This window comes from Mus caroli, unplaced genomic scaffold (assembly GCF_978045245.1).
Source record: "Mus caroli unplaced genomic scaffold, Mus_caroli_1 scaffold_2, whole genome shotgun sequence".
In the NCBI taxonomy this organism is placed as follows: domain Eukaryota; kingdom Metazoa; phylum Chordata; class Mammalia; order Rodentia; family Muridae; genus Mus; species Mus caroli.
In genome coordinates this window covers 5,147,609-5,168,517 of record NW_028227257.1, presented here as the reverse complement: position 1 = coordinate 5,168,517, position 20,909 = coordinate 5,147,609, and the positions used below count along the sequence as shown (strand labels likewise).

Below are 20,909 nucleotides of genomic sequence, written 5' to 3'. Positions count from 1 at the left end.
GACCACAAGATGCAGCACCAACAGTCAAGACACAGAGATATTATAATCTTCAACCATGCAGCGCACCTAGGACCTAAGTCTGTAACCCTGCATCTGGGAGCCTGACTCTGAGGTGCAAGTGTGTGAGGGTAAGTAAGTGACTTAGGACCAGCACCTGCTTCAAGACATAACTCACAATTCCATCTCCAGGAAGGAACCCGGGGAGGGGGGGCAGCTTGGAGAGGCAGCAGTACCTCTTCTTATGGCTCTTCACATGGACTCAAGGAAAAAAAAAAAAAACAAAAAAAAACAAACAGCCCACCGTGTGACATGTGTTCCATGTAAAAAACAAAAAACCTCAAAACAAAAAACCCAACAACTAAAACACCCTGCCAAGACTTCCTGCATCCCTATAACACTACTCTGCTAGTGTTATGCTTTTTTTTTGTTTTTAAAGGCACTCTATATTTAACAAGGCAAAAGGCAAGATAAACGAGCCCCACACCCACTTCCCACAGGGCTCCATCCCCTCCTGGACCTACCTGAGTCCAACGGCTCTTCCAAGTGCTCAGGAACAAGCAGGTCCTTTTACCTTGGTCTTCCGAGTCCAACAGCAGGATCCAGTGGTCTCTGGCCGCCCCCTAGCCATGATGCTCTTGCTGACGTACCTGTTTTTCTCATGTTGCGCGAGCTAGATGAAGTAATGATGCTGGAAGAATGAGCTGATGCTCTGGTTAAGATATATTAACCCCTCAAGACCCCTTTCTCTAATCCAAGACCTGATCGTGTTCCTCGCTATCTTCAGCACCTAGAACAGAGCTCCGCAAGTGCCGGGAACTCAAGTGTGTTGGTTGAACCCTCAGCTGAAATGTATGAGTCCGTGGCTCAAAGACTACCCTAAAAATCCACACGGAGAGCAGCAGTTTAAGTGTATTCTATTGGATACTCACTCTCAGCTTCCTATGGTCTTCCAGCACACCTCAGTGGAACAGTGTTCTCCATGTGCTGACTGTCGGCTTGCAAATTCCTACCGCTACAGCCGCGGGGGGCGGGGTTGTTTGCCAGTGGGGTTCATACCTTCTTGGAGGCTGCTCTAATTAATTACAGTTACTTTAACAGCCCTGACAAAAGTAACCACCTTTGATAAGGTTAGTGTTTACTTGAGGCTCCGATCCTCAAGCATTCACGCTCTTCGGTCATTTAACACTCATCCACGGACGGATCCTCATTCCCCTGAATATTTACAATTTTGCGTTCTGGTTTTCAGTTGTTTGGTGGCTATGCTCAGGGAGAAAAAGTTGAGGAGTGGGGACAAACCCCCGTGGGAATCTACACTTGGCTTCTAAAATCCGCTAACCTGTAGCTATCTTACGCCCTTCGCTCGCTAGACCTCGATATCCAGCCCCCCCACCCCTGCTTTGGCCAAATCTACTCAAACAAGGTTCCCGCCTGCCACCTGCCGGCCCACTAGGGTCTGCGCCATGAGCTATGCGCCACCGCACAGCTCGCGGGGAGGCACTCCCGCCCCCAAACACCTCCCTACTGCACATGCCCGGCAGAAGTCCGCGCAACTTTATAGGGCCCCATTGCCCCATCTCTCCTCAGTCTCCTCGATCCTCTCCCAGACGAGAGGATCAGTGGAGGCACCTCTCGGAGTCTTAGACTTCAGAGTCTGAGACTTAGCGAGAGGAGCCTCGAGGAGACTCCTTCTCTCTTCTTTACCCATCCCTTTCTTTTACTTACAGCCACAAGCTGAGGCGCGGAGCTTTAGAAAGTTCGCAGTGGTTTGAAGGTAGGTACATCCCTTCTTTTTGCCCCGAGGTGAGACTGGGGTCTCCAGACCCCAGCTTCTCTCCTCATAAGGTTAATCCTTTTCGGCTCCAACAGTCCTTGCGCAGTGGGGCCACTCTCTGCAGAGCCAGAGGGTGAGTCGGCTTCTCGGTGAGCACCTAAGAGGATGGATCGCAGGTCCCGGGCTCAGCAGTGGCGCCGAGCTCGCCATAATTACAACGACTTGTGCCCGCCCATAGGCCGCCGGGCAGCCACCGCTCTCCTCTGGCTCTCCTGCTCCATTGCTCTCCTCCGCGCCCTAGCCTCTTCCAACGCCCGCGCCCAGCAGCGTGCTGCCCAGCGCCGGAGCTTCCTTAACGCCCACCACCGCTCCGCTGCCGCTGCAGCTGCTGCACAGGTACTCCCCGAGTCCTCTGAATCCGAGTCTGATCACGAGCACGAGGAGGCTGAGCCTGAGCTGGCCCGCCCCGAGTGCCTAGAGTACGATCAGGACGACTACGAGACCGAGACCGATTCTGAGACCGAGCCTGAGACTGATATCGAATCCGAGACCGAAATCGAGACCGAGCCAGAAACCGAGCCAGAGACCGAGCCAGAGGACGAGCGCGGCCCCCGGGGCGCCACCTTCAACCAGTCACTCACTCAGCGTCTGCACGCTCTGAAGTTGCAGAGCGCCGACGCCTCCCCGAGACGTGCGCAGCCCACCACTCAGGAGCCTGAGAGCGCAAGCGAGTGGGAGGAGTCCCAGCGAGGGCCCTTAGATCAGGATCCCCGGGACCCCGAGGAGTCAGAGGAGCGCAAGGAGGAGAACAGGCAGCCCCGCCGCTGCAAGACCAAGAGGCCAGCCCGCCGTCGCGACCAGTCCCCGGAGTCCCCTCCCAGAAAGGGGCCCATCCCCATCCGGCGTCACTAATGGGTGACTCCGTCCAGATTCTCCTTGTTTTCATGGATAAAGGTTAGTTGCCCTGACCAAACTGGGGTCCCTGAGACAGTAGGGTGGGAGGAAAGAGACAGATGGGAGGCAAGGTGGGAAGGGAGCGGTGCCCATTAATCAGCCCAAAATGCACCCCGGAAAAGGAGAGAGGGCTCTTCAAGTCTCTCCAGGGCACCCAGGGGCGCTTGGGAGGCCAAAGGTTTGTTGGACGGCGAGGCTTTTCTGGCGCCTCGCTGGAGACAACCTGAGGTCCCCGAGCTGACACCCGGTGCGCAACATTGAATTCGGTGTGCCACACTGAATTCCCAGCGCGCCCCAGGTTTGGAGTTACACACATAAACGGCAAAGGTAAGTCACTTGTTTTCTACGTTCCCTCCCCTCCTACAGAAGTTAGTCTTCAGCAAGGGAGTTGGCTTTAGGTAGAGCCCTTTGGGCTCGGTATGGAGGTGCACGCACCAACTTTGGCCATCTGAGACTGCTGCGCCGCCATAGCTACACTATTGCAATGCGCAGAAAGTAACTGCGTTTGGGATTGGGTGACAACTCTGGAGCCTAAGTCGCACGTGGCATTCAGCCGGCGCGGAGCCTGGAAATCGGGTACCGGCATGGCCAATTTGGGGCCGCGGGACCCTGGAGACAGTGCCCCCCCACGCCGTGCAAGTAGTCTTGGCTAATTCCGCTCACCTCTGGAGGTTCGAGGAGGCCTGAGATCGTGAAAAGGGGCGCGCGCACCTCTCCCATGCGTCCTAAAGCCAACCTTCCCGCGCAGAAAGGAGTTTCTTGATAGTGGATAGTGCTTGGAGGACACTCAGTGGTGGCATAGGGGTCTTTACGGGTGCCCTTCTGGGCTACCTGGGTTGGCAGACAGCTAGGATCACATCGGGGTATCGCGCAGCTGGTTAGGCAGATCCGACTTGTCCGGAGAGGTCCGGGACTGTGCGCCTAGGCCCTAGAGGCAGGAGAGAAGGGATGAGAGCAGTAAGAAGTGGTCTTGGAAGGAGAGGTAAAGTGGATCAAGGCACAGGCTGAGTACGGGGGTCGTGGCTATCACTCTGACACCTTCAAAGGTGTACCCAAAGATCGTGGCGCTTCCTAAGCTGGGAAGATGTCGGATCCTGCGCTTTGGACTGAGAGGTGGTAGGGAGGATGCGCTACAGCCATTTTGGCCATCTTCAGCTCGGGTGGGGCCGTTTTTGGAATCTGTAACCTGTGGGGGAGGGGAGATCGCCGGTGATCTGCCCCAGCACCAAGCATGTAACACACCTTAGAATGCTTCCCCTCCAGCCTTGGGCGGAAAGGCTGATCTTAAGTAAAACGCACCTACTGTATCTCACCCATTCAGAAACTTTTTTTTTTTTTTTAAGTGTGCGCGGCTGGTCTTGCGGCGGCTTGAGATATTTTGATGGGATGATTTGAGAAATCTGGTTAAGAAAAGCAGTTTCAAAGCTTGAAATCAAAGCCGGCTGGGCTTCTGAGCTCCTGAGAGGAGAATGGTGCTAGAAGGAACACATTACGTAGTCTCCTTCCAGGACCTACCCTCTTTCCTGGGATGGCGTCGCAGCCCCCAGAATTTAAGTGAGAGTGGGCTGTGCGCACTGCGGCTAATTGCGTCTTTGGTCAACAGCGGGAAGCAGTTTGTTAGCAGTGGGTAGAGAATGAGCCGGTAGCTTGCGGAAAGGAGGCGGGGGCTTTTGGGTTGAAAGCGTGAAATTGCCTAAGTGAGACATTATTTTTCCTAAGTTAAAATGCTCGGCAAAATTAATGATGACGGTGACGTTTTCTTGACGTTAGGTACCATTTTGTCTTGTGATGTAGCCTGAGTTTACCAAGCAACAGGTTTCTAGTTAACAGGTGGAGAAGCCGCACTTTTTTTTTCAGCAGTTAGATTTTTTTTTCATTAGCTAAAAATTAGGATGCTGCCTTGTTGCTGGGATAAATAAAAATTTTAAAGTGTCTGCAGTTTCTATAACCCCCACCTCATGCTGCTCTTATAGAAGCCCAGAGCCAGGCGCAAACCTCTAATCTCAGCGGGGGTCGGGTGGGGATGGGGAGGCAGGTGATCTCTGTGAGTTCTAGGCCAGCCTGCTCTACAGAGCAAGTTCCCGAACTGCCAGGACTGCACAGAGAAACCCCGTTTCCGGGGAAAAACAAAAACAAACACCCCACCCCCCAACAAACCAAATTTAAAAACAACACAACAATAACTACAAAAGAAGCCCAAGTGAGCAGTGTAAGAGAGGCTCATACCCGGGGTATTCAAACAGGAACGCGCATTTTGCTTTCTATTAGTAATCTTCCACTGTCTACCTGAGTCACAGCTTTAGTCCAGCCTGCTACCGGCCCGCACAACCCTCCCCTCCCTCTCAGCACCTCCCCCTCCCTAGCGCCATCCTGACTCCAGGTGAAAAACCTCGGCGGGCTACATAGGAGCACACCACCCTTGTGAGAGCCCCAGCACCCACACAAGAGGTTTTGGTAAAACACCCATCCCAAGCCCATTTTCTGTGAAATAGTTCATTCGCTCACTAGGCTCAGGACTTTACTTTTCTAGCAGGTCCTCAAACATCCCTAACTAGCCCTTTGTCTCACCCTGTTAAAGCGGGGTTAGCATTTGAATGGCTGGCAAGCCCTTTCCCTTAGTAGATAGAATGGCTGAGGGAGATGCACGTGGGACAAGTGGGGGTCGGTGACAAAGCTAGTAAACTGACTTCCAAGAGCTTTAGGATCTCTCGCTGCATTAATCGTTTGCTTAATGGGAAAACTTCCTCCTGTGGTGGAAGGGTGCGATTAGTGAATTTCTTTTAAGTGATTTTCTTTTTTTTTAAATTATGTGGCAATGTTCAAATACCGTGTGGTGGCAAAAGCCAGATGTAAGTACTTTTTAGTTTATCAGTAAAACTTTTAACTGTATTTGTGAGAATTGGAGAATGAGATGGGAGGTGTAAACTCTAGGATTGATTTGTAAGTGTGTTTTTTTGTTTGCTTTTTTATGTGCCTGAAGCCTTTTATCCTCTGGGATTGCTTACAACCTTTGACTCTTTAGCCTACATTTTAGCAGCTGTGTTCCCTTAACGAGAAACTTGAAACATCAGAACTGGTAAGAATAACGTTTTTTTTTTTAATGGATTTACTTAATTTCTCCTTTTGTCATGCTCTAAAAGAAAAGAGGATGAGGAAACTGAGCAGAGACGATGGTGTGGGGGGCAAGCAGGACAGCAGCCCATCACAAAAGCAAGTCATGATAATCAATTGTTCAGGGCCAGAGACCTGTGATGTCACCTCGTTAGCTCAAATACCGCTTTCTCTGAAGTCCCACTTAGTAACAAGATGAGAAACTCAGGCCATACCTTTGATCCCCTGCTCCACATGAGGGAAGGAATGTCCTGTTGTGGGGTTTGGCCACTAATTAACCTAACTCCCAAACCCAGACAGAGTGAGAGACCAGCAGACTGAGACAAAAGGCATAAGATCCTGGGTGAGCCCAGGGTGCCTCTTTCCCACCTTGCTGACTGCATCCGTCTTCCCTCACACCCCTCTGCCTCAGTTTCTTCTTAAAGTGTGCTAGCAGAACAAAATGGTTCTCTCTGGTGTCAGAAGGGCAGAGCCGCACCTCTAGCTCTAGCGACGTTCCCAAATCTCAAACGTTTGACTAAATAAAAAGCACTAACTGTGAAGTGTGTTTGTGTTGTCGGACTCACTGCGTCCAGTCCTGGGGCCGGGGTTGGGGAGCGTGCGTGCGTGAGCACTCCTAAGAGCACCTATCAATGCTGTGTTGTGCTGTCCCGAATTCTCCCCTGCAGTTAGTGTCTAGAGTGACACCCAGAACCCAGCTGGTACAAGCCCATTGGGGATGCTAGCTACATATGGGACATATGGGAGACAGCCAGCTGACGGTACAGGCTAAGTAATGGCTTAGAGGCTCCTGTCCATTCTCATTCTCTCCCAGGGGCTTTTTTTCCAGCCATATCCAGCCAGTGGTTCCTGTCTCCACTTTTAGCACTCCCATCTTTTTATATGCTGCACGGTCTGGTAATAGCTAAGTTCACTCTCACACACACACCACAAACATGCACACACATAACAAACACACAAACACACCAGACACTCAATACTCACACCCCAGATACCTCTCACATGCACAAACACCACACTCATCCACACACATACCAGACACATGCACCTACTGATCCACAAACACACCACAGACACTCATGCTCACACACATGCACTCACCCACACACAAACATCACAGTCATACACCACACATACACACAAGCACACCAGACATACTCATACACACACCAGACACACACACTCATACACACAAGCACACCCACTCTTATACACACACCAGACACTCATATACAAATGTACCCACTCACACAAGCACACCATAGTCATACACACACAAACACCCCCCCACATATATATGTGTATATATATACATATATATACCAGACACACACATGCAAGCACACCACACTCATACACACCCACACTCATATGCACAGCAGACATATACCACACACTCACCCCCCACCCCCAGACACAAATACACATGCCAAATTTGGCTCCACTGCTGAGGCAAACAAAGCAAACACTTCTCCCAATAATTGGTTCTGCAAATTAAGTGACTTTTTATTGACCATTTATTTATTTCATGTTTTAACCCCTTTGGGGCATTTAAAAATTTGGTCTAATTTTACTAGTGTTTGTTTTCTTCAAGTCTCCTAGATAGGGAGCCCCACCCCAGCCATGAAGCAGAACAGCTGGTATGGTGAGGACCAGAGCACAGACACAGCCTAGTGACTTGGGTCCCCTCGTGCAGGCATCTGCAGTGCAGAGCAACATCACTTATTCACAGTGCTCAGCCACAGAGGCAGGGAAGCTCAAATGTGCACATTCCTATGTTTTTTCCTATGAGCTTATTTTATTTATTTATTTATTTATTTAGGGTGAACATGTTACACATTAGCAAGGGGATGTGGCTGTCCCAAGGTGAGGAGAGCAAAAAGGGTTGTGGGGTCCCAGGGAGTAAAAGAACATGCTATGGAGGCCCGGGAAGGAGCACACAGCCAACACATTTCATGGGTGCACAAAAGCACTTTGAAGAGATCAAACCTTTGAGGACACACCAAATATAGCAGGCTGAAGAGGGAGGATGAGACCAGGTGCAACAAGGAGCATCAGCACCTCGGGGTGAGGAAGAGTATTTTTAATCGCTAAAGATGGACACTAAAGGAGGATTTCAGATCAGTCACCCTTGAAGTCACCATCCCAGTCTTACAGACCTAGCCGGGGAATTTCAACTTCAGCTCTACAGAATGGAGTTCTCATAAGGATACCTCAAATTCATTAACCAAAAGGACTTAAGAGCTACTAACCTTACTTAATGGTTTTTAAAGCATTGGGTTTTGACTCAAGAAGACCAGCCTCTGAGGCTCCCATTCATACTCAGCACAGGAATGCAGGAATGTGAGAGTCCACAGGCTTCTCCCTCCCCCAGGCAATACCCGTCTGATTCTCCTGGCTTACGTGTCTGTTTCAATTAGGCTTCATTAGGGAAATTTGCTTTGGATGATTGAGGTTGCCTGAAAAGGTGAACAGCACAATCCCCTCAAATTCAAATAACATTCAGGCCCCAAAGCCCCTGGGTGCCTACAATTCCCACCATGAGTTACAGAAATCTTACATAGCCTTCTTACATAGCCTTTCTATTAAAACCAAAAGGCCTTCTGGGATCCCAACCCCCACTCCTTCCACCCCGCCCCTCCCTCCGGTAGACACCTTCCCCTGATTGTTTCTCTCATCTGCAACAGGCTCTTCTCCCTCGGTGGATTCAGCTGCATTCTCAGCTGTTCATGTGGACACCTTGTGCAGGCACAGGTGGCAGGAGCATGGCAAGCTAAGGCACAATTTGGTGGCTCTTCCACAAAGAAAGCCATTGATATCAAGCCACTGCTAATAAGCCTGAGGGAGGGGCCTGCCCTTTATCATCATGGCTTTTCATCCAGAGTTGACCAGCTGTATTCATAAATATCATTTCATCCCCCTAACATGAGCCCCACATCAGTCCATAGTCCAGTATCTTGCCCTATCTTCTAGGGACATCTTCCCTTTAATTAGCATTTGCCTCAAACAGGCCAGCCACACAGCCCCTTCTGCAGACAGCAATAAGCTGCTGCTGCCTCCACCGGCCAAGGCTTGCAGAGATGATGGCAGGGAGGTGGGGGAGGGCTGCAGTAGTCTTAATTGAACAGTAATTAATTGAACAGCTTCAAAGTCTTATTGCTACTCAGGGAAACACTCAGGAAACCTTTGTCACTGGGAGGCTGAGCGACTTAGTGTTTGCCTGAATTATTTTTCTATCTTCTCTTTTTCTGCATCTGGTTCCTTTGCCTGAAAATTAATGGCACACATATGTACTATAGGCAGAAAAGGCTCCTTATAAGGCTGCCCCTTCCCCAAAACCATAAACCAAAAGGAACCTTACTGCCAATGGTCTTGCTTTTCCTGGCTTCTGCGTCCCCGTCCCCCCCCCCCCCATCTTGCTCACTCCACCCTCCCTTCTACCCAAGGGACATTTCCTACTTGGCTTTCTCTCTTGTGGCCACAGGGATAAACCAAAGAAGTTAAGAAGCGGTTACTGAGGACGTCTGGACGGGCCTTGGGCTTTTAGCAGAAAGCAAAAACCCCAAAGGGGAAAAATATTATCTATATACATGAAGCCCTAAAATGTAAATATAAATACAACTGTTGATTGTAAACAAGCACCCAGCCCAGGGTACCATAGAAAAGTGGGACCACGCCTTTTTAGGTAATATTATACATATACATGAAGCCCTAAAATGTAAATATAAATACAATTGTTGATTGTAAACAAGCACCCAGCCCGGGGTACCATAGAAAAGTGGGACCACGCCTTTTTAGGTAATATTATACATATACATGAAGCCCTAAAATGTAACTATAAATACAATTGTTGATTGTAAACAAGCACCCAGCCCGGGGTACCATAGAAAAGTGGGACCACGCCTTTTTAGGTAATATTATACATATACATGAAGCCCTAAAATGTAACTATAAATACAATTGTTGATTGTAAACAAGCACCCAGCCCGGGGTACCATAGAAAAGTGGGACCACGCCTTTTTAGGTAAGGAAGCTGAAGCTGATGGAGAGTCAGCTTCTTTATGGTTGGTGTGACTTTCAAAGGGTCACCTGATTCTTTCTTACTTGGGCGTCTGGGCCAACTGCACTGAGCAAGTTGACTTTCCTCAGAGAAGCAGAGCCCAGTGGAAACAGGAGTAATCCTTACCAGCCCTTTCTAATATGGAAAGATCCTCTTCTCCAACTGATACACCATCTCTCTCATAGCCTGTCACTCTAGCATATACTGTGTGGATGGTCGAGACCCCCTAAGCTTAGCTTCTGCCCTTCCCACCTAGTCAGCCTTCCTCTGCACCCACTCCTTTCCCACCCACAGCTTTGTGACTCGCCGGTGGCCTTGTTTGACTCACATCTCTCAGCATTTACCTCCCCCCATCACAACCATTACAGAGTCAGCTGGACTAGGAATGACATATCCCTTGCCAGGGAGCTGGGGAGCTGGGCAAACAAAGGCGCCTGATTCATGGAACCCACACGACGACACCAGAATTAGCCCCAACAAGTTGTCTTCTGACCTACGCGTGAATGCATGCGTGCGCGCATACACTCACCCAAGCACACACACACACACAACTAAGAGAGGAGGGAAAAGATCCTTTCCTAGTGTAGAGCTGTAACGTGGGACCATTAGAAACCTCGCTCCTAGTAGGGTAAGGCCCCAGCCCAGGCACTCACCAATTGTGTCAGACATGTATTGAGCCAGCCAGATCACCAACGTCAACAGGCACCAGACAGTGAAACCCAGTAAGGTGACTCCAAGTCAACCTGTCCACTCATCACCTCCATCTCTTAACCATTCTGGACTCCCCAAGTCCTCTGGCCAGGCCATGCAGTTACCTTCTGCTCCTCGATAGGGAGGGCCCTCTTGAACTTGCTGCTCGTGTACAGCAGAGCCTTTGTACTTAGGTCTATGTCACTATAGGAAATTGAGAGCACAGGGCAGGGCATAATCAGGATTAAATCCCGAGCTCTGTTTTTCCCAGTATGAATTTACCTTTAAATTAAAGTGCCTTTTTAAAAAAAAAAAATTATTTTTTATTTTTAAAGTCCATGTAAAGACTCTTTCTCAGCTTTCCCAACCAGGGGCAACTCTGCATCAGAGGACATCTATACAAACTCTGAGGACATTGATTTATTCATACTAAGGGGGTGTTACTAGCGCCTGGTAGGCCTAGACTGGAGAAGCCAGATAATATCCTGCCTCACACAGGACAGTCACCATAACAAAACATTACCTGCCCCACGTCCCCAGTGTGAGGCTAAGAAGCCATGATGCACACACAAGGGCTGCTGCCACTTCAGCCTCTGGAGCCTGCCCTGCTCTCTCTCCTTCTGGCCTCTCCTTGGCTGTATCCCTCCACTGGAGAAATTTTATCTGGTTCATTTATCTCAAACCTTAGTAAGGCTGATGGACAATTTGAATTTTTGCCTTGTACCCTTCTCCTAAACTTCAGACCTTTCCTTACCAGGAATTGATTGTAAGTGTGTGTGTGTGTGTGTGTGTGTGTGTGTATACACACACACACACACACACACACACATATATATATATACAATAGTAAATATATATTGTGTATTGTATATATATATATATATATATATATATATATATATGTGTATCAAATCGTCCATCTTCCTTTCAATTCTGCCATGTCTGAAATTTAAAAAAAAAAAAAAAAAAGCCTCTACCTCCGCACCAGCCCCTCCCCGACTCTCCTATGTAATTCCCAGTGTCCAAAACCCAGGTGGTCGTCTTTGATTCCTCGGCCTTTTGTGACTTGTCTAATACGAGAGCTTCCAGGAAGCCTCTGGAACCCTTAAGTCTCTTTTATCCATTGTGTCTGGGTCTCTCTTCTCTCAGGGCTTCCGCTGCTGCAGCTTCTTTGTGCACAGCCCTTCCTTTGTTCCCTTTATCGGAACCACCCTCCATGTTGGTTCTGTCCTTTCTAAAAACTTGATTCAAATCCTGATCTGAGAAGGAGGGAGAAAAACACACCTTTCACCATCTACTCCATTTCCTCCTCTCCACTTCCTGCCCAAAGAGCCCGGATGCTGCATGGACGCCTCAGAAAGCACATCCATTTTCTCCCTTCTTTCCCACTGCTCCTACAAGGAGCAAAGGTGTCCGATCATTTATGTAACCAGACCCCACACTTCCTTACATTGGACCCTTTGTTCCAGATAGGTGAAGGTGTGCCCGCTCTGCCCCGCCCCTTCTATTCAGTCAAGACATCTTGCTATGGAGACCCATTCCAGGCGCCATTTTCTCCATCTGGTCTTTGCAACCCCTCCTATTGGAGGCCTTCTCTTTCCATTTTCATGCCGTTCTGCTCTTTCACAAGGAGACTGGCATGCTCTGGAGGTTTCTCCCTGTCAGAGAAGCACGATATAAGAAAGAATGTGGAACAAAGGATTCTCACAGATCATAAGAATGTCTGAACAAAGAGAACCTGAAACCATTTTTTTTTTCCTTTTGGATGAATGGTGCTTTAGGGATGGGCGTGAGAGGCCTGGAGAGCCCGCAAGACCCGCGTGGCGGTCTCCTTGGGTCTCCAACCTCAGCGTCTACTGACCTTTCACCTTGTGCAGGGTTCAGCATCTCTGGGAAATGAAATCTGTCCATCTTGTACTGCTCGTCTGCATCGGAGCAGTAAGCTCTCTTTCTCCATAGGCCTGGCCCACCACCTCCAGGCCCTGGAAAAGCCTCTCTCCGCGGTGCCTCGGCGATAGCCCTCTCTGTGTAGTGAGTTAGCCTACCGCCATCATGAGCCCAAGGGATGGTCCATGGGGGTCCCTGACCTTCCCACCTTGCCTTGGCGATTTAGGGCATCAAAAAGCTTGGCCCCCAAGGCACTCACGGCGACCGTGGCCTTCTAGGCCTGGCCGCCATACGCCCGCCCGCCAACCGCTTCCAACCAACCCAGCAAGCACAACCTCTTTGGGCGTTCCAACGCGGCGCCCCCTATTGGACCTCCCACCCATATCCGGTTTCCGGTCCGAAGCCCCCTGCTCATTCGCCAGGCATCCTTGATTGGCGTGACCCCAGCCCAATAGCTGACCTGTCGCTGGGGTCGGAGGGGAGTGGGCTAGTGGTTGAGACCCAGTTGGCCTATTCCGTGTATGTTCAAACCGTTTCGCCATTTTGAGTGGGGGTGGGGAGGGGGTAGTTGGCCAAACTTTGGACCAAAGTTCAAAGTGTCCGGCATGCAGTGTGTTGAGCCGTAGAGTTGAGGTGACACGCCTTCGGCAGGTCGCAGGCATTCTTTAGGGGTTCACTTTGTCTGCTTTCTTCTACTCAGGGTGACCACGTGGACGCTGTAGGCAAGGGGCTGTAGTGTTCCGAGCCTGCAGTGAGAAGAGGGACATGTTAGACTTCAGAGAATTAAATCTGCCGCGGCACACAGCATGCATCTTGCAATATACCCGTCTGCATGGTGCATAATTGCCGCAGCCTGCTTTATGTACCACTTCATACTCTATTTTCTCAGGGTCCTGCAGGCCAGACCTGCCCACTGCCTAGCTGTATTGCAACAAAAGACAATGCCTCGCGCCATCGCCATTACCTACTGGCAAAATGTCCGCGGTGTGCGCATGCCGCGGGCGCGCGGCAAAACAAACAAACAAAAAAAACCCCAGAACCCCAAAGCAAACAACAACAAAAAAACCCTCGCCCCTGCCCAGGATTAATCTGCAGATCCCAGACTTAAAGGATTTTATGATTATTCGCCGAGCCCACCGGGCGACGTGACTGTTTATCTCCTGCAACTCTGAGCCCACCCCGGCACCGCGAGGGGCGCGCAGCCGCGGGCTTTGTGGCCGCGCTTAATTTCGCCTGGGTGGACTGTTGCAGTTCAAAGTATAGCAAATGCTCTATGGCTCACAACATAAGGAGGAGGGGATGAAAGGGGGGTGGAGAAGTGCTTAAGAGAAGAAATGAACACGGATTCCGCTGGTGGCCGGTGGCCGGAAGACGCGAGTCTCGGCAGCTGTTGCCACCACTGCACGGTTGGTCGGTGGGTTAAGTGCATTTCAGGTTTTCTGGTCTTTAAAACCACCCTAAATGGGCCATCAACTACACTCCAAATCTCCTTTTGCCTTTACCCAGAAGACAGAAGTACAAGGCCTGAGCTAGGTAGGGGGTCTTCCGGTAAGCCTTACGCCCCCTCCCCTATTTGCACAAAAGCGGCAAACATGAATAACTCCTAAGGGGGCTTTGCTTGATTTTCTGCAGTGCACTGCTGAGTCCTTTGTTTCTACTGCATCACCGTCTATATAAACAGAGCGAGCCCTGACTACATCACACTATACCACTGCTGAGACCTCCGAGGTGTAATGGGGGTGGGGGACATTGAAGGGATTTGCTGGAGCCATCCCCAACAAACAGCACACATAAACATTAAAAAAAAGAAAAAGAAAAAAAAAGGAAAAGAAAAAGAAATAAAGAAAAGTACCCCAGAGCATTTACAAAACAAATTGCGTGTTTACATTCGGCACTTCCTCACCCTGTCTCTACCCTTCCGGTGGGCTCACGACCACCTGTCGCATTTTTGTGTGTGTGCCTGTACCCCTTTCCTTGTATCCTAAAGCCTCCTTTTCCTGACTTGGAGATGAGTATGGGTAATTGCCTGAGTGTGGGGTCTTTAGATAAGGAATTCACCGCATACTGGGGTAATCTGGGGTGATAAAGCCCTCCTGCAGTCCCTCCTCCCCTCGAGACGAATCAGATGGGGAGGGAGCCTTTCAGCGTCTGTACTCTAACAGACCAATGCCCACGTCTTGCGTCACGTGTCCCAGCAACGCAAGAGAGCTCGCGCTCTCTCTCTGGCCAGGGAAAAAGCGAGCAAGAGAGACTCGGATCAGTCCGGGAGAGGAGAAGACGGAGCCGAACGTCCCTACAAGGCCTCCGCTCATCAGCCCCCTTACCCAAAGTCGGGAGCAGCCGGCACCGGGAGCCAGCTCCCGGAGCCGGCTCAGCACTGAGACCGGCGTCCTCTGGCGGCAGAGAAAGAGTTCTATTTACGATTTTCGAGACGAATCGGCACGCTCTTAAATGCCAAGAAGGCGGAGCTAAAGTACAGCAAAGTACGAAGAGAGAGCAGAAAAGTTCTTAAAGTTGTTGGCCGACCACAGCCCGAAGGGGTAAGTGTAACTAGGAGGGTGACAGACTTCACCAGCAAGAGATAACTCGCTTCAGCCATGGTCCTGGGTTCTAGCCCCTGATCATCTATCCTTACAAAGTTTGGAAACTGAGGCTGGAGAATTTTCCAACAAAAATTTGAATTTTTAAAAAAAAAATTTTTTTTTTACCCTAGTTTGGCTGGGTGCTCCGTTTTACGGGGCCCCAAATTTATTTTGAAAAGTCGCCACCGTGTTATGGGCATGTTCAACTGCCTCCACGGCAATAATATGTCAGGACAACACGATATCCCCCCTGAAGTCGGGGAGCAGCCCGAGCAAGAACCTTTGGAAGCCCCAGGGGCAGCTGCCCCCGGTGCTGGGGCTGGCCCAGCCGAAGAAATGGCAACCGAACCGGACTCCGAACCGTCTAACAATGAGCCCGTCCCCGACGAGACTGGGAGTGAGATCAGTGGACCTCCAGAAGACTCCAAATCTGACATCCAAAGCCCCTGCCAGGCCTTCGAGGAAGTCCGAGTGGGTGGAGACTACAGCCCACCTCCGGAGGAAGCCATGCCATTCGAGACACAACAGCCCAGCCTGGGAGCTTTCTGGCCCACTCTGGAGCAGCCAGGACCATCTGGGACCCCATCAGGCCTCCAAGCCTTCAACCCAGCGATTTTGGAGCCCGGGACCCCCACTGGCGCGAGCCCAGGCCTGGGAGCCTATACCCCCCCACCAGAAGAAGCTATGCCATTTGAGTTCAACGAGCCTGCCCAGGGAGACCATAGCCAGCCTCCCTTGCAAGTCCCAGACCTTGCTCCAGGAGGTCCGGAAGCATTGGCCCCCAGAGCTCTTCCCGCGGAGCCCGGGAACATCAGATTTGAAAACGCTGGCTTCCGAGAAGACTACAGCCCTCCCCCTGAAGAATCTGTGCCATTTCAGGTCGGTGGAGAAGAATTCGGGGGCGATAGCCCACCCCCAGGACTCCCGCGAGTCATCCCACAAATCGGCATTGGCGGCGAGTTCCCGACAGTCGCGGTCCCGAGTGCGCTCTGCCTCGCTCCCGCCGAGAACGCGCCTCCCCTCTGGGTCCGAGGCGCCATTGACAGACCATTCCGCGAGGCTGTCAGATCTCCTCCTAACTTCGCATGCGACAGCCCCCCAATGGAGATCACCAGACCCCTGCTTGAGATTGGCAGAGCCTCCATTGGGGTCGACGACGACACCGCTGTCAATATGGACAGCCCCCCAATCGCAAGAGATGGCCCGCCCATCGAAGTCTCGGGAGCCCCAGATAAGAGCGAGTGCGCAGAGAGACCCCCAGTTGAGCAAGAAGCAGCCGAGATGGAAGGAAGCCCTACCACCGCCACTGCGGTGGAAGGAAAAGTCCCCTCTCCGGAGAGAGGGGACGGATCTTCCACTCAGCCTGAAGCAATGGATGCCAAGCCAGCCCCTGCTGCCCAAGCCGTCTCTACCGGATCTGATGCTGGAGGAGCTCCGGATTCCGCGATGCTCACAGATAGCCAGAGCGATACGGGAGAAGACGGGACAGCCCCAGGAACGCCTTCAGATCTCCAGTCGGATCCTGAAGAACTCGAAGAAGCCCCAGCTGTCCGCGCCGATCCTGACGGAGGGGCAGCCCCAGTCGCCCCAGCCACTCCTGCCGAGTCCGAGTCTGAAGGCAGCAGAGATCCAGCCGCCGCCGAGCCAGCCTCCGAGGCAGTCCCTGCCACCACGGCCGAGTCTGCCTCCGGGGCAGCCCCTGTCACCCAGGTGGAGCCCGCAGCCGCGGCAGTCTCTGCCACCCTGGCGGAGCCTGCCGCCCGGGCAGTCCCCATCACCCCCACGGAGCCCGCTACCCGGGCAGTCCCCTCTGCTAGAGCCCATCCGGCCGCTGGAGCAGTCCCTGGCGCCCCAGCAATGTCAGCCTCTGCTAGGGCAGCTGCCGCTAGGGCAGCCTATGCAGGTCCACTGGTCTGGGGAGCCAGGTCACTCTCAGCTACTCCCGCCGCTCGGGCATCCCTTCCTGCCCGCGCAGCAGCTGCCGCCCGGGCAGCCTCTGCTGCCCGCGCAGTCGCTGCTGGCCGGTCAGCCTCTGCCGCCCCAAGCAGGGCCCATCTTAGACCCCCCAGCCCCGAGATCCAGGTTGCTGACCCGCCTACTCCGCGGCCTCCTCCGCGGCCGACTGCCTGGCCTGACAAGTACGAGCGGGGCCGAAGCTGCTGCAGGTACGAGGCATCGTCTGGCATCTGCGAGATCGAGTCCTCCAGTGATGAGTCGGAAGAAGGGGCCACCGGCTGCTTCCAGTGGCTTCTGCGGCGAAACCGCCGCCCTGGCCTGCCCCGGAGCCACACGGTCGGGAGCAACCCAGTCCGCAACTTCTTCACCCGAGCCTTCGGAAGCTGCTTCGGTCTATCCGAGTGTACCCGATCACGATCCCTCAGCCCCGGGAAGGCCAAGGATCCTATGGAGGAGAGGCGCAAACAGATGCGCAAAGAAGCCATTGAGATGCGAGAGCAGAAGCGCGCAGATAAGAAACGCAGCAAGCTCATCGACAAGCAACTGGAGGAGGAGAAGATGGACTACATGTGTACACACCGCCTGCTGCTTCTAGGTAATGCGGCAGCTTCTGCCCCTGGGCAGTAGGGCCGCCCGGGCCACCCGGGGAGGGGGTGGCAGGGCCTTCCGGTGGGGCTTGGGCCTTGCCCGCGGGAGGAGGGGTCCGGAAACCCTGTTAGAAGTTCCAGGGAGGGACCCCCAACTCTGCCCTGGGGTGGGAGAGGGGCCTTTCGGAGAGTTCGGGTGGCCGAACTATATGCCCTCCAGGGAGAAAAGTGGTGCCGAGCGACACTGAGGGTCGTTACCGGCCGGAGGCCAGCGCCAGCGCCAGCGATCGTAGGCTGGACAGGCGGGGGCGTGAGGTGAGCCCAGAACTGCTGGGGTGGGCCCTTCGGGGCTCCCCCGGCTCGATTGTTCGTGACCGCGGTGGGCTAGGGCCATCGGGGTGCGCGCCCCCGCCTCGCCTGGCACGGCTGCTTCGACTCAGACAGCTTGTTGTTGGTGTGTGTTGGTGTCCATTTTCTGTGTTCGCCTGTGCATGACATGCTCAGTGTGTCCCAGTTTCCATCCCAGGCACTTTCAACGTACCCGCCGATTTTATATTTGTACTCTGAAATAGGTTACCTTGTGATTTGCGCCATGGCGTGGCCAAAACTTTCCGTGTCGGTACACTCTGTAATAACCTGTGTGCAGACTCTCTGCAGCGAGCAGAGGGAAAACGCGCAGGCAACGGTGGCGTGGCATCCTGGGTAATCTGCTGGGCCGATGACTGGGGGGAGTGGGGCCTGCCGCCGCGGGCCTCCATAACCTTTTCTCGGTATGTCTCTCTCTCTCTTTTCCCCTTTGCGCTAAGCATATCCTCACTTCTCAATACGTATGTCAAACCCTCCCACCTTAACAGTTGAAAAACCAGACACGCAGGGCTTTGGGGTTGTTCAAAACATGTGTATTTTGTATTCTGTGCACATGCACACACATACTGGATCCACCTGGGGGGGGGGGAGTAGAGCAGGAGGAAGGTTGGGGGGGGTACCTTAGCCCTGTTGGCAAGGCCACATTCAAAACACACAGGGTTAGTTTCAAGGGAGTGGGCGTGGCTGGATTTATATCTATATCTATATCTATAAAATAATTTTCTTCTTAGCGAAGAGCCCGAGGTAAGGCAATCACTTATATTTTTACAGTTTGTGGCAGGAGGGGGCCTAGTTTAAGAAGGTTGGGAGTTGTATGTTGGGAGTACAATCTTGCTTTTGTATTTTAATTGCAATTAAAATAAAAAAAAATAAATACTAAATGTGTGGACACTGCATGGGAAGCTGGGAATAGCCTTGTGAACTGTGTATATGTTTGCATGTCAATCTTGTTTTCAAGCAGCTTTAGCTGCGGGAAGGAGGACTGAAGGTAAGAGCTTCTATAAATCAGTTGAGGATTAAAAAAAATAAAGATTTTTTTTAGGATGACAATTAAAGAAATGTAATGCCAGCCAGATAGGCGCCTTTTGAGGCCCTCATCTTCCATCGCCCACTCCCCAGCTCTCCATGTCCCCAGCTCTCCATGTCCCCAGCTCTTCATGTCCCCTCCCCTCGCAGAAACCCCTCCCCTCATCCTGCAGCCAGAGCCCCTCCCACCACAGACTTCTCATTTCCAACCTGAGGCGTTCATTCTTCTTGCCAGATTAATCAAAACAGCAATTAACAATGGTCTGTATCTATGGCTTAAATAAAATCTTCTCGAGTGAATCTCCACAATTAATTTATTTTATTTTCTCAAACCTGTCAAGGGATCTCAGGATTACAGTGTCTAAGGCTGTGCTCCATTTGTCTGTGAAATATTTGATAATCTGTGATGGTATTTATTAAAGACATTGATGACATGACTGTGCTGCTGTGATGTGCCTCCCACAAATCATTATCTTAGACAGGATGGTCATTTTATTTATGCCTACCTGGGGGAAATATTGGTATCATTGAATCAAACACATGGAAAAGGGAAGTTGCTATAAATTTCAAATGCCCCTGTTACGTGAAAAGCATAGTCCCCTACATGACAAAGCTCGGACTTCACTGCAGGTCCATTTCCATACTCTGAGAAGCTGACCTGTGAGTTGGGGGTGGGTGGGGGCACAGATGTCTGCAGGTAGATGACCTAAAAGACTGTGCACATCTGAATCCCGGTTGGTCCCTTATACTCTGAGGCCGTAGTCACCTCGTTTGAGAAGCAAAGCTCTCCCAGGAAATTTTCATTCAAATGTCCTGCAGTAACAGGACTTCGGTCTTCTGTCTAGCCCCCACCCCCAATATAGGGAGAAGGAGCTTGGAAGTTTATGCTTTCTGCTAATGCAGCTCTCTGCACCAAACATCAGATCTGAGGCCAGCTTCTTTCAGAATAGCAGACGTTTCCCCCTTATATCCCTTAGATTTTTTTTTCTCTGGAGGGGATAATTAAACCCAAACAGAAGCACATTTGGGGGGGGGGTTACCATGGTACTGGCCTGTCTGCCCTTTGTGGATCTCAGCCACTCTGACCTTTCTATGCAGCGTCATCCAGAAAGCAGGCTGCTCAGCCTTGGCCTAGGCCTCGCCTGAGCCTCTAAGATGGCCATTGCTCCCTGCTGCCTGTGACTGCAGCAGCGCTGTCTGTCAAAGCAGGCTGCAGTTTCCCACTAGGCTGCTTTCATTTTGCTGAAGTAACAAGAGAGGGATTGTCTCTGGGTCCCTGTTATTGATTGGGGAGGGTCGAAGCAGAAGGAGAGGATTTACTCACAGTTATGAGACTTTTTCACTAACTGTCTAGCTTCATTACGGTAAACGAGGTATCTATGCCTTCTGCCCCTGAAAACGTAGATCAAATGACCATCCTGAAGCCTGTTCTTCATGTATCACTTCCACAGTCATCTGTTGCTTTAAAAAAAAAACATTTTTCTGTGTGCATACTCTGTTTTTATTGCCCAAACATCATATTGCTAGAATTATTTTTAAAGATAGATGATAGAAAAATAGAAAGATAATAATTCAATAAAAATTCTATAATGTCTAGAGAACTGAGGCTTTTTAACATAATGTAATCAAGGTCTGTTTTCATGTTTCTGTTAGTTTAAAATCTGTGGATTTTTTTTTTCCTTTCTTTTCAAAACTTCACTTAGATATTATTTCTTGGTTTAGAATGGCAAGGGGCTGCTAGATAGTATATTTTAGTATCTCTTGCCTTTATTACAAGCAGGTAAAGCGCTCTGTAGAATATGACCACTATAGTAACGCCTCATTTTTATAGCAAATCATAATTAATTATATAATAATTTATTTGACTACCAAGTGGTACAGTACTGCACTGCAATTCACCGTGCAGATTGTTTGGTTTT

At 51.1% G+C, this 20,909-nt stretch overlaps 2 protein-coding genes across 8 annotated transcripts in view; both read left to right on the top strand.

Moving 5' to 3' along the window:
- The first annotated feature begins 1,595 nt into the window (after window positions 1-1,595).
- Window positions 1,596-2,721, top strand: LOC110308334 (neuroendocrine secretory protein 55). The gene is made up of 2 exons (XM_029473731.1): window positions 1,596-1,771; window positions 1,867-2,721. The coding sequence occupies exon 2, from the start codon at window positions 1,937-1,939 to the stop codon at window positions 2,681-2,683; it is 747 nt and encodes a 248-aa protein (XP_029329591.1). The 5' UTR covers window positions 1,596-1,771; window positions 1,867-1,936; the 3' UTR covers window positions 2,684-2,721.
- A 12,526-nt stretch (window positions 2,722-15,247) lies between these two features.
- Gnas (GNAS complex locus) overlaps window positions 15,248-20,909 on the top strand; it is a 49,810-nt gene continuing 44,148 nt past the window's right edge. For 3 of the 7 annotated variants that reach the window (XM_021180743.1, XM_021180735.2, XM_085831914.1), the window contains exon 1: window positions 15,248-17,606. In XM_021180743.1, the coding sequence (XP_021036402.1) occupies window positions 15,248-17,606 (2,359 nt within the window). Of the gene's footprint in view, window positions 17,607-17,818; window positions 18,094-20,909 lie in introns of those variants that run through there. The other 4 variants (XM_085831917.1, XM_021180748.1, XM_029473733.1 and 1 more) reach the window with 3 other exon arrangements.

What these genes read in the sequence shown, in the direction of transcription:
- LOC110308334 (XM_029473731.1), top strand. Translation starts at nt 1,937, where the DNA reads ATGGATCGCAGGTCCCGGGCTCAGCAGTGGCGCCGAGCTCGCCATAAT.